This window comes from Leucoraja erinacea, chromosome 27, assembly GCF_028641065.1.
Source record: "Leucoraja erinacea ecotype New England chromosome 27, Leri_hhj_1, whole genome shotgun sequence".
NCBI classification, from domain to species: domain Eukaryota; kingdom Metazoa; phylum Chordata; class Chondrichthyes; order Rajiformes; family Rajidae; genus Leucoraja; species Leucoraja erinaceus.
Genome location: NC_073403.1, coordinates 16,031,670 through 16,044,409, shown reverse-complemented (window position 1 = coordinate 16,044,409; position 12,740 = coordinate 16,031,670). Strand labels below are relative to the sequence as shown.

The following is a 12,740-nucleotide window of genomic DNA, read 5'->3' as shown; positions in this document are numbered from 1 at the left end:
CAAAAGTGATTCTCTAAAAGCTGTTATTCACTGTGTTGAAGTCTTCGTTCACCCTTTGTCTGGTTCCAGCAATAATTATTGTGGCATCTTTTTCCTCTCTGTTACCAGGTTCCTGAATGGCCCTTCTGTAAATTGGGGTAATGTTCAATTCAAGAGTCAAGAGTGTTTTATTGTCATATGTCCCAGATAGAGGAAGGAACTGCAGATGCGGGTTTACACTGAATTTAGACGCAAAGTGTTGGAGCAACTCGTGGGACAGGCAGCATCTGTGGAGAGGAGGAATGGGTGACGAGATGCTGCCTGTCCGGCTGAGTTACTTCAGCATTTTGTGTCTACCTTTTTACGGTTTGATTAATCTCTGTCCCATTGTGGCCATTGAATCTTGTCTCTGAAACTGGTGCACTACAATGCTGATAACTCACAAGTTTGCAAGTTCACAGGTTATAGGAGTAGAATTAGGCCATTCAGCCCATCAAGTTTACTCTACCATTCAATCAGGGTTGATCTCTGCCTCCTAATCTCATTTTCCTGCCTTCTCCCTATAACTCTTGACACCCGTTCTAATCAAGAATTTGTCTATCTCTGCCTTAAAAATATCCACTGGCTTGGCTGCCAATCTTTGGCAATGAGTTCCACAGATTAAATACCCTCTGACTAAAGAAGTTCCTCCTCGCCTCCTTTCTACAATAGCGCCCTTAAATTCTGAGGCTATGACCTCTGGTCCGAGACTCTCCCACAAGTGGAAACATCCTTACCACATACAGTCTATTTATGGCTTTCATCATTCTGTAAGTTTCAATTAGGTCCCCCCTCAACCCTCTAAACTCTAGTGAGTCAAGGCCCAGTGCAGTCCAAATGCTCATCACATGCTAACCCACTCATTCCTGGAATCATTCTTGCAAACCTTCTCTGGGCCCTATCCAGAGCCGGCACATCCTTCCTCAGATATGGGGCCCAAATTTGCTCACAGTACTCCAAATTCGGCCTGACCAGCACCTTGTAGAGCCTTAGCATTACATCTCTGTTTTTGTATTCCAGTCCTCTTGATATAAATGCTAGCATTGAATTTGCCTTCCTCACTACTGATTCGGCTTTCAAATTAACTTTTTGGGAGTGCTTCACCAGCACTCCCAGGTCCCTTTGCACCTCCGATTTCTGGATTCTCTCTCCATTTAGAACTCTAACTTGAGTGGGCAGCATGGTGGCACAGTGATAGAGTGGTTACCTTACAGCCACAGAGACCCGGGTTTGATCCTGACTACGAGTGCTGTCAGTATGGAGTTTGTACGTTCTCCCTGTGACCGCGTGGGTTTTCTCCAGGAGCTCTGGTTTCCTCCCACCATCCAAATACGTACAAGTTTGTAGGTTACGTAGCTTCTGTAAATTGTCTCTAGTGTGTAGGATAGTGCTAGTGTATGGGGTGATCGCTGTTTTGCATGCACTCGGTGTGTCGAAGGACCTGTTTCCATACTGTATTCTAAACTAAACTATATTCTGCACCTTGTATCTTTCAGTTTGTTTTACCCATTGCACGAGTTTGGCCTAATTATATTATCCGATTATTTTGGATAGCATGAATTATCCAATTTTTCACAGTGCCTCAGTACACGTGACAATAATAAACCTAAACCTCATTCTCCAGGTGGAGCCCTGCCTGTAATCTGTTCCCTATTTCTGAACTCCAAACCTTTTGCAATATATCCAATATACCATTTACCTATCTAACCATTTGCTTCATTTGCCTGCTAGCTTTCTGCAGTCTGTGCACAATAACACCCAGATCCCTTTGCATGCCTGTAGTCTTTCCTTATTTAGATAATAGTCTTATTTATATTCCTCTTTCCAAAGCACAAGACTTAACATTTTCCAACATTAAAATCCATTTGCTGAGTTTTTTCCTTCCCTTCCTACATTCCTTACTCTGACTTCACAATTTGCAACTCTTCATTCCTGGCTCACACCTTCTGCTTTATTCTCTGGCCTTTATTCCAACCATCTGCCTGCCATAAAAAGCCTTTCACCAGTACCTGTGTCCACCTATTATTTGCCACACTTTGTCCTGCCTCTCCTTTCTCCCAGGCTTCTCACCCCCCCAAAACCCGATGAGGCTGAAGAAGGGTCCCAAACCTTAATGTCACCCATCTAGGTTCACCAGAGTTGCTGTATGACCCGTTGAGCTACTCCAGCACTTTGTGTCCGTTTGTGTAAACCAGCGTCTGCAGTTCCTTGTTTCTTCATTTGTTAATGAAGGTGTTTGTTCTCAGACTTGTAACCAGAATTCTACTATGTTAGGATCACTTCTCCCTTGAGATCTGATAACCATAACAACTTTCATTATTCCTAGCTCATTACACATGACCAAATCTAACATTGCTTGTTCCGGGTAGGTTCAGTAGTGTGTTTAAATCCTTGAGGTATTCCAGAAATTCATCTCCCTGGTTCCCCTTGCCAATTTGATTTGTCCAGTCAATGTGCAGATTAAAATCATCTATAATTACCGTTCCTTCCTTCCATGCCCTAGGTACTTCCTGGTTTATGCTTTGTCCTGTCAAGAAACAAAGCCTTTGGTGTCTGTAGACTACTCCCACTTGAGTTTTCTTATTCCTGCTATTCACCCAAACCAACTCCACATCACTGTCCACAGCATTTATGTCTCGACTCACACAGTACTGATCATTTCCACTATTAACAAAGCTCCCCAGCTCCTCTCCTTTTTTGCCTCTTCTATCAGAATCTCAAATAACCTAGAATATGGAGATCCTGGTCCAAGTTATCGTACAATCGCATCTCTATGCAGCTATTAGATCATGTGCATATGTTGTTGTGCTGTTAACTAATCCATCTTGTTACTGGTGCTGTGTTCAGATTAAGAACTTTAAGTTTTGACTTTTTACACTTTTTCATTTTTCCCAGTTTACCTTTTGGTGATCAATTTGGCTTATATTTTCAGCCTCCTCTTGTCTGGAATGTAGAGCATAAAACAATACCGCACAGGAACAGGCCCTTCTGCTCAAATGTCTGTGCTGAACATGATGCCAAGTTAAGATAATCTTCTCTGCCTGCGCATGATTCATATTCCTCCATTTAAACATGTTGGTCTAAAAGCCTCTTAAACACCATTATTGTACCTGCTTCCACCACCACCACCACCACCCTTGGCAATTCATTCCAAGCACCAATAACTCTGTGTGTAAAAAGTCCATGCCCTGCACATCTGCTTTAAACATTAGCCCATACAATTTAAAGCTACACCCTCTAGTCACTGACATTTCTGCCCTCAGAAAAAGGTTCTGACTGTCTACGCTATTTATGCATGTCAACATTTTATAAACTTCTATCAGGTCTTGCATTTACCCTTTCTATACCACAGTTCTTTTTGATTTATTGAGCTTCTCACTGGAACCCTCCCATCTAACTATTTTATAGCCCTTTCTTCAAATGATTCACCCTGACATTGGTCTCATCAATTAAGATGAAGCCCATCCTAGAGGAACAGTTCCCTCCCTCCCCTAGCATTGGTGCCACAACCCCACAAATCTGATCTAATTTCTCCCACATCAATGTTTGCTTTGTTTACTGCGTGTGTTTACATTTCAACATGTTAACATGGACCATACGTTTAGTTCTCTAAGCTTATGTAGCCTCTTTCAATTTGCATGTGGCTCGGGTAATAACCTGGACATTTGTGATTCTGCTTTTCAATTTTGCCCCAATTGCTTACAATTCTTCTTCCTACAGGCCCGCCAGTGTTGTTAGTGCCTACATAGACCATGGCAACTGGGCCTTCTCCTTCACATTCCAAGTTGTTCTTCTATCCAGAAGAGCTATCCTGGCACTAGACGGGCATCACAACCTTCAGGACTCTATCTTTACTGCAAATAACGCTACCCGTTCCCCTAATCAAACTATGTCCTATGACTTTTCTCCCCTTCACCAATTTGAATGGCCACCATTTCAATGTACCTTGAATAGCTTGCACATCCCCTGTGCAACCATTCAATTTCATCCAAACAGGAAGCAAGGAATTCATATCCTCTCGCAAGAGTGAGTGCTGAGCCCTTCAGGACTGCTCTTTGAATCCTTTGTTTACCTCCTCCACAGTTACACTCTCGTTAAGAGGGGAAAGATTTAATACGAACCCGAGGGACAACTTTTTCACACAGTGGATGGTGCGTGGATGGAATGAGCTGTCAGAGTAATTAGTTGAGGTAGGTACAATAACAACATTCAAAGAACATTATCACGTGTACATGGATAGGAAAGGTCATGGGCCAAACTCTGGCCAATGGGTCTAGCTTAGATGGAGCATCTTGGTCGGCATTGATGGTTGTCACACGGTATGACTCTAAACACTTCCTATGCTGCTGGAGGGTATAACTGCCTTGTGAATCACAATGTCTACGTACTTATCCCTTCCCTCTTTGATGCAGAATGGTTAATGTTAGAAGACAGACTTGGGGATGAAGATGTGGGATCAGAAACAGATTGTATTCAAAGATGTTGTGAACAGCCTAATTAAACTTAAGGTAAAGGGGTAGATTTCTCCAAGGATCAGAGTTTGCTTCGGGGAATGGTACAAATTTCAGATACTTAACCTAAGGAAATATGTGTTTATCCAGATCTGGATCTAGGAAAGCAGCATGATTAATCAGAAACCTTGCAGTTGTCAGACAAGATTGTGATGCTGCAGACCTGGATCGCATTGGTGCCTAAATGGAACCTGCAAGGCCTATTCAGATGTTTTGGATGATGGTCTTGTACTCTTATTTAAAATTAATCTCTGGGATTAGCTTTTCCAAATGATTACACCTCTGTAATATAACATATCCCTAGCCCCCTTTGAAAATATGTTTCTCTGAGACCTTTGAATTCTTGGAATCATCTTTGTCGTTTATTCACTCATCCTCCAGAGGGAGCAATGTTGATCTCAGAGGAATTTAAGTTTCGTCAAGGTTTATGATGTAATTGTGAAACAGCCCAACCCCATCTTTTCCTATCACAAGACTCTTACTGCAGGAAAGCAGCAAGCTGATCTTACTGTCACACAATCACTTAACAGTGCAGTCTCTGGACAGCAATCAGGAATGGAAACCTTGCCAATTTTGTTTTTCTTTCATTTGCCCAGGGATTCAGAGTCCACATGTAGTACAACTTACCCGCATCGTAGATCAGACATCAAAATGGATCATTTACTTGAACGCACTTTACTTGGAAGTCTATAACACTTTATAGGTTTGAAATATATTCTTTATTGTAATGTAGAATACACAGCAGCCAATTTACACACATCACACATAGCAATGAATGGACAACCTGTTTGGTCACGTTTAAAAGATAAATACTGGTGAAGGCACCAGACAGAGCTTCCTTGTCCTTAGTTTAAGTAGTTCCGTAGTATTTTGTGTATCCACCTAAAATGGCATACAGAATGTCAGTATAACACTTCATGTAAAGCATAGTATTTTTGGTAAGGCAACAGGTTTGTAGGTTAACGATATGATAAAACTTTATTCATCCCCGGAGGGCAATTGGTCTGCCAACAGTCACAACACATAACAAGGTACACAAATACTTGAAATTAAAAGTTAAAAAAAAAGAAAAGGACAAGCGACTGTTGGTTGGCTGCCGTGTGCACAGCGCCTTCACCGAACAAACAAACAAACGAACACAGGCTTATCCCCTGGGCAGAGGATTCTAAAACTAGAGTGTTTCCCCCAACCCGCCCTCCCCTACACCGGGTCCCCCCTTTGGTCTCCCACCATCTGGTCCCCCCATGGCAGGTCCTCCATTGTCCCCCCCCCCCCCCCCCCCCCCCTCCATGCTCCATCGCCACCGAGGTTCCTGCTGCTGCCGAGGCTCCTTAATTGTCTTGGTATAAATGTAATTTGTCCCTAGTGTAGGATAGTGTTAGTGTGCGGGATCGCTGGTCGGTGCAGACTCGGTTGGCCGAAGGGCCTGTTTCCACGCTGTATCTCTAAAACTAAATGGATAATCAGTCAGTCAGTCATCACTGCACTCAGATGTTAACCTTGATTTTGTAATGGTGTGGGATTTGAACCCACAAACCTCTGACTCAGGGGAGAATGTTACTGTTGAGCAACTTGTGGCTTTGACTGTATTTCTGGATGTGATAAGATTGCACTCATTTTTAGTGGTTTCAAAATATACAGTAGTGTAACTCAGAATGTGGAAGTCAAGATAGGTATTTTCTTTAAAGTAAATATCTACATGTAATTTCCAGCCTTGGCCATGTGAGAGAAAATCTGCTGTTCTGGGTTTGGTTGAACTTGGTTCCTTCTGAACATACAATACAACATTGCATTGCATGGATCGGCACAGAAGGGAAATATTTCCCTCTACCTACAATCTTCACAATTGAATGAACCTCAATCATATCTACTGCACCCCATCCCGCTTCCCCAACAAGGAAAACTTGTATGGTATGATATTGGCCAGGTGATGAGCGGTGGGTGCCTGGTTTCCTTCAGGCCAAAGAGTTCAAACTTGGTTTCATCAGACCAGAGAATCTCATTTCTCATGGTCTGGGAGTCTTTTAGGTGTCCTTTTGGCAAATTCCAAGTGGGCTGTCATGTGCCTTTTACTGAGGAGTGGCTTCCGTCTGGCCACTCTACCATAAAGGCCAGATTGGTGGAATGCTGCAGATATAGTTGTACTTCTGGAAGGTTCTCCCATCTCCACAAAGGAACTCTGGAACTCTGTCAGTGACCATCGGATTCTTGGTCACCTCCCTGACCAAAGCCCTTACCCCCCATTGCTCAGTTTGGCCGGGCGGCCAGCTCTATGAAGAGTCCTGGTGGTTCCAAAGTTCTTCCATTTAAGAATGGCAGAGGCCACCGTCCTCTACTGCAGAAATTGTTTTATACCCTCCCCCAGATCTGTGTCCCGACACAATCCTGTCTCAGAGGTCGATGGACAATTTCTTCGTCTTCATGGCTTGGTTTCTGCACTATCAACTGCGGGACCTTATATAGACAGGTGTGGGCTTTTCCAGATCATGTCCAATCAATGGTGGACTCCAATCAAGTTGTAGAAACAGTTCAGGGATAATCAGTGGAAACAGGATGAACCTAAGCTCAATTTTGAGTATCATAGCAAAGGATCTGAATACTTATGTAAATGTGATATTTCAGTTATTTATTTTTAATTACTTTGCAAAAATTTCTAAGCACCTGTTTTTGTGTCTTCGTTCTGGGGTATTGTGTAGATTTATGATTTAAAAAAAAAAAAAAAGAATTTAATCCATTTAAAAATAAGGTTGTAACGTAAAAAATGTGGAAAAAGTGAAGGGGTCTGAATATTTACTGAATGCTGTAAGTGTTCCTAAAATGCATCACCTCACGTTTTTCATGTTTAATTTCCATTTGCCATTGCTCAGTCCATCTCACCAAGAGAGTGTTATAGTGTCATGTCCCAAAATGGAACAATGAAATTCTTACTTGCACCAACTCATTGTTTGTTTGGTGGATCTCTGGAATTCTCTGCCCCAGGGACTTATGGAGGCTAGCTCATTAGAAGTATTTGAAGTGAAGGTTGGTAACTTTTTGGAATATTGGGGGATTGTAGGTTTTGGGGATCTGGTGAGGAAGAAGCATTCATGCCAGGGTTTGATCAGTCATGATAATATTAATGACAAGGCAGGTTTGAAGAGCCAGGTGGCCTACCCCTGCTTTATTTTCTTATGCTCCCCTCAGTTGTCCATCGACATTGTCTGCCTTGATAATGACTAGACCACAAGCCCTTGCCCTGGTTACTCTCGGACAGTAAAGGTACCGCCCACGTGTGTGCAAACAAACCAAACACTGTAAGTTAGAGAACTGAATCAAGTAGGATGACTCACACAGAAATAAATCAGTGTTCTGCAAGATATGTGGTAAACGGCTCCAACCAGAGACATTCTAGTCTTTAACATATAACTCTGAAAACTCTCTTAGGTCCGGTGGCAGGAATGCTGGATTAAAACATTTTTTAACCAAGAATTTTTAGATATTGTTTTTAAAGAAAGCAATAGTATGCGAAAAAAGGCATATCCCAGCAGAAAATGCTAAAAGGCATTTTTTTTTAGAGTGTATTTATTTTAATGGTCTTTCATTCCATTCAACTGCAGGGCTCAGAAATACCAACTCATCTTAAACTATTTCCCCTTGCAGGTTTGTCAACAATCAATGTCAAAGGGGAAAAACATTTTTTTTTTTTAAATAGCTTAGAGGCCCAGCCACTAACTGATTTGATTGGTTTTGACAGTTTTCGCTGTTCAGTTGATGGGATTGGTTCAGTTTAGCACCTTTCAATCCCTATGAAGAGGCTGATTTAAACAAAATAAGAATGATCGTAGAACTGACTTGCAAAGCCTAAAGTTACAGATAGGAAAAATATTATATTTCTGGTGTTTTATTTTGAAGCATTAAATCGTGCTTTTTGGTTGAAAAAAATTGCTTCTCAGCCAGTGGTGCTGTTTTGTAATAGCTGTTTTGGACTTTATATTAAATATTCTCTTGCTAAAAATACCCAAGCATGTTTATAATACGTCCAAAAATTCGATTTTTAAGTGTTTGAAGTGACACTCCAGAGTTATATATATATACACTACAGTTCAAAAAATGTAACCGTTGGAAACTTATGGGGCCCAGTGAATGAATCGTCTTTATGGGACAGAGAGACCGTTCAGTATATTTTTAGTCTACTCGTGTTGAAGTTTTACTCCTTAAATTGGAACTGCTCTGTAGTCAATTTCATTAACCGCCCCGTAATGCCTTAAGGAAAAAAACATTATTTTTCAATTAACCAAGTATGTAACTTTTAATTTTGAAAAATAGCGGGGGGGAGGGGGGGACGAGACTATTCCTTTTCACGAACATTTTATTTTACCCACTGTTTAGACTCCTCTTACCTGCTTGTATTATCTAACTTCATAGATAGCTAATCTAATCTGTTATCATACACCCGTCTTTCTTTAATTTAAGAACAATACTGACCCAGAGTGTTTTGATACAAAATGGTGCGCTGGTTTGTGGAACTCGAGGCAGGAATTTGTTTTCGAATATGTTTAACCAATCGATGGTACAGAACGGCAGAGGTCACGTTCGTTGCAAGGCTTAGACTTGCTGTGTGAGTGTGTGTGTGTGTGTGTCTGGCAGCTCCGGCGATGGAGGGCAGCGCTTGGCTGCCGCTGTGGCTTACTATTTCAATCTGGGACGAAGGCTTCTGGCTTCCACACAACGTCAGCAGGGCACAGTTGGAAGACTCACAGAATCCAGTCTACCCCCGGCTCAAGGATCTGTACTTTCTTTTGCCCTGGACATGGGCTATCTACGTGTTACGGCTTCTCTTTGAGAGGTAAAGGGAGAGGGGTTTACAACAAGCAGACAGGGGAAAGGCAATCCTGTATACGTGGATTTTTCTTTTGCTGCCGGGCTAACGATTTTTTCGTGTTTGTAAAAGTTGTGATGAAAGATTTTTGAAAAATGTGTTTTTCTGTAATTTCACTTAAAGTGACATCAGCACCTACTAAACAATCTTCATATTTTTTTTTAAAAAGAGACGCTGTCAGATCAGATCGGAACTCCCGACTTCACTGATAGACATCGAGGCAATGTGCTGCCGGTAGACGTCGCCAAGCGATTATGATTCATAGCAAAACACTGCGTTTGGCGGGTACAGGGGAAGTTTGAGGAGCCCGGAGGCAGAGCAGGGGACGGGCAGCGGGGTGGGGTTTCGCTGGGACAGTAATTTGAGAAATCGGTGGGATGGATAGCTGAGTAGGCAAGTGGGGAGAGCGGAGAGAAGTCAATGAGGATAAGAGGGAGAGGATGGAGTTATTTAGGGGAAATGAGAATGGGGTGCGGAGAGGAGTTAAGGAGGAGCCAAGGGGATCAGGGGAAGGAGAGTTGGTGTGAATATATTCACATGGCCATGTATGTAGTTTGTTAGATCTATGCAGTGACCCTAGTCTCCAGGCATATTGGAACAACTTGTTACTGGACCAATACCTGGCTCTTACAATATGTGCAGCAGGCACTGTGCGTTAAATAATCCATATAGCATGCCTATCTTCCACACTATTGTATGACATGTGGGAACTGGATCGTTCGGGTGGATAACCTCAGCAGGCCCAGTCATGAATGTTGCTCTGTTCTCAGAACCCCTAGGTCAGCTGTGCAAAGTTAGGGACAGGATAAGGTTTATTTAAAGAACATAATCATGGTAGACACAAAAAGCTGGAGTAACTCAGCGGGTCAGACAGCATCTCTTGAGAAAAGGAATAGGTGACGTTTTGGTTCGAGATCCTTCTTTTACTCCAGCTTTTTGTGTTTATCTTCAGTTTAAATCAGCATCTGCAGTTCCTTCCTAAACATAATCATGATTACGTGTTCCCCGGGAGAAGCAATCCGGAAGGGGAATATTTCATGGTGTAAATTCTACTGTTAGGAACAAAGCTAGTTTGACAACCCAGCAATTGTCTCATTACCTTCCAACTCGCTGTAAAGCAGGGTAGGTGAGGTCAAAGAGAAATTCTGTTGCAAGCCCTGGCCAGAGTCACAAGGAGAGGTTAACTTTGTACCGTTGTAGTACCTCGCACCTTTGTAATAGGAATCAGCATGTTCGGAAAGGACATGAAGCTCCAGAGCACTGTCATTAATAAAGAAGAAATGCAGACAGCTAACGACAATGGAGTTCTCCCCCTGGCAAATTGTTGGAACATGGTCTTGAGTGCAGCTTGCTTCATCTGAGAAACAAATTCTCCTGTTAACACCCATGCTCCAAGCATCAGCATCTGTTAGATTACGTTATTGTTGCAATGGGGGACTACAGAGTTGCATGTATCAAGTGTGTCATCAGGTGTCAATGTCTGTTGAATGGATCACCTCCTAAACCAATCTGTCATGACATTCAATCATGACTGATCTATCTTTCCCTCTTAACCCCATTCTTCTGCCATCTCCCCATAACCCTGACACCCATACTAATCAAGAATCTATCAATCCCCTCCTTAAAAATATCCATTGACTTGGTCTCGACAGCCTTTTGTGGCAATGAATTCCATAGATTCACCACCCACTGACTAAAGAAATCTCTCTTCATCTCCTTTCTAAAGGTACGTCCTTTTATTCTGAATCTGGCCTCTGGTCCTGGACTCTCCCAGCAATATCCTCTCCACATCCACTCTATCCAGGCCTTTCACTATTCGGAAAGTTTCAATGAGGTCCCCCTCATCCTTCTAAATTCCTGCGTGCCATCAAACGCTCATCATATTTTAACCCAATCATACCGGGGATCATTCTAGTCATCCTTGGGATCATTCTCAGTCAGCATCTCGCACACAACCTGACAAATTCCAACCAATATCGGCCACAGACTCTCTCTCTCTCCATGGTTACTGGACTGCTATAATTAATATAATAATGATTACCTCTGAAGAAACCCTTAGTTTCCCTAACTGAAACAGGTTTGATGAGAATCACCAGAGATACAGGAGCTAGTTAATTGTAAATACTAAATGTTCTAAGATTTTCAATATAACCATATCTCGTTGGGAAGAAAAACATATCTACTGGTAGCTGCAAGAGTCAAGTCAAGAGTGTTTTATTGTCATATGTCCCGGACGGACAATTACATTCTTACTTGCTGCAGCACAACAGAATATGTGCTGCAGCATAGTACATAACGGGGGGGAGAAAAGAAAAAGTTCAATCAATACCAAATATAGTGCAAATAATAAATATTAATATAGTCTTTTGCAGTTCAGAGCTCGGAGCTTATTCGTTGTTAATAGCCTGATGACTGTAGGAAGAAGCTGTTCCTGAACCTGGACATTACAGTTTTCAGGCTCCTGTTCCTTCTTCCTGATGGCAATGGTGAGATGAGTGTGTGACCAGGATGTTGTGGGTCCTTGATGATTTTGGCTGCCTTGTTGAGGCAGCGACTACGATAGATCCCTTTGACGGTGGGGAGGTGGCCATTGATGAACTGGGCAGTGGTCACAACTTTTTGTAATCTTTTTCGCTCCTGGATGTTCAAGTTGCCAAACCAGGCCACGATGCAACCAGTCAGAATGCTCTCTACCGTGGTGGAGAATACATTGAAAGGTATTGCACCTGTAGACGTTTAGGAGAATCCTCTTCGACATGCCGAATCTCCGTAATCTTCTCGGGAAGTAGAGTCGCTGATGTGCCTTCTTTACAATTGCATCAGTGTGCTGGGTCCTGGAAAGATCTTCTGATATATGCACGCCCAGGAATTTGAAGTTATTGACCCTTTCCACCATCTGTGACCGAAAGGACTAGTGTCAGTAGGTGAAAAGAGCACAAACATCCATCAACTAGCAGATAATCACCTGTGAACTTTACATCGCTGTCAAAATCATGAATCAAGAGTTTTTAATTGCCATATGTACCAGCAACAGAACAACACAGTGCTGAGGCTTAACAGGCTTGTAAAACACAATTACCCACAGATAAATATGCAATAATCAATAATACAATAAACTATGAACCATAATGGTACAAAACCAAAGTTCATAGTGCAACCAAAGACACAGTCCATTGAAGTTTATAGTTGTTGAGATTAGTGTTGTGTAGCATTCAAGAACCTGACGTTGTTGGGAAGAAGCTGTTTTGGACCTAGTGGCTATAGTTTTCATGCTCCTGTACCTTCTCCCTGATGGTAGTAGCAAGATGATAGCATGGCCAGGCTGGTGTTGGTCTTTGACATTGGCTGCCTTT

At 42.3% G+C, this 12,740-nt stretch overlaps 1 protein-coding gene across 1 annotated transcript in view; it reads left to right on the top strand.

Annotated features, from left to right (window-relative positions):
• The first annotated feature begins 9,102 nt into the window (after positions 1–9,102).
• The window catches only part of LOC129710282 (ceramide synthase 6-like), a 32,105-nt gene continuing 28,467 nt past the window's right edge, over positions 9,103–12,740 (top strand). The window contains exon 1 of the mRNA XM_055657169.1: positions 9,103–9,354. Within this exon, the coding sequence (XP_055513144.1) occupies positions 9,164–9,354 (191 nt within the window). The 5' untranslated portion in view covers positions 9,103–9,163. The remainder of the gene's footprint in view (positions 9,355–12,740) is intronic.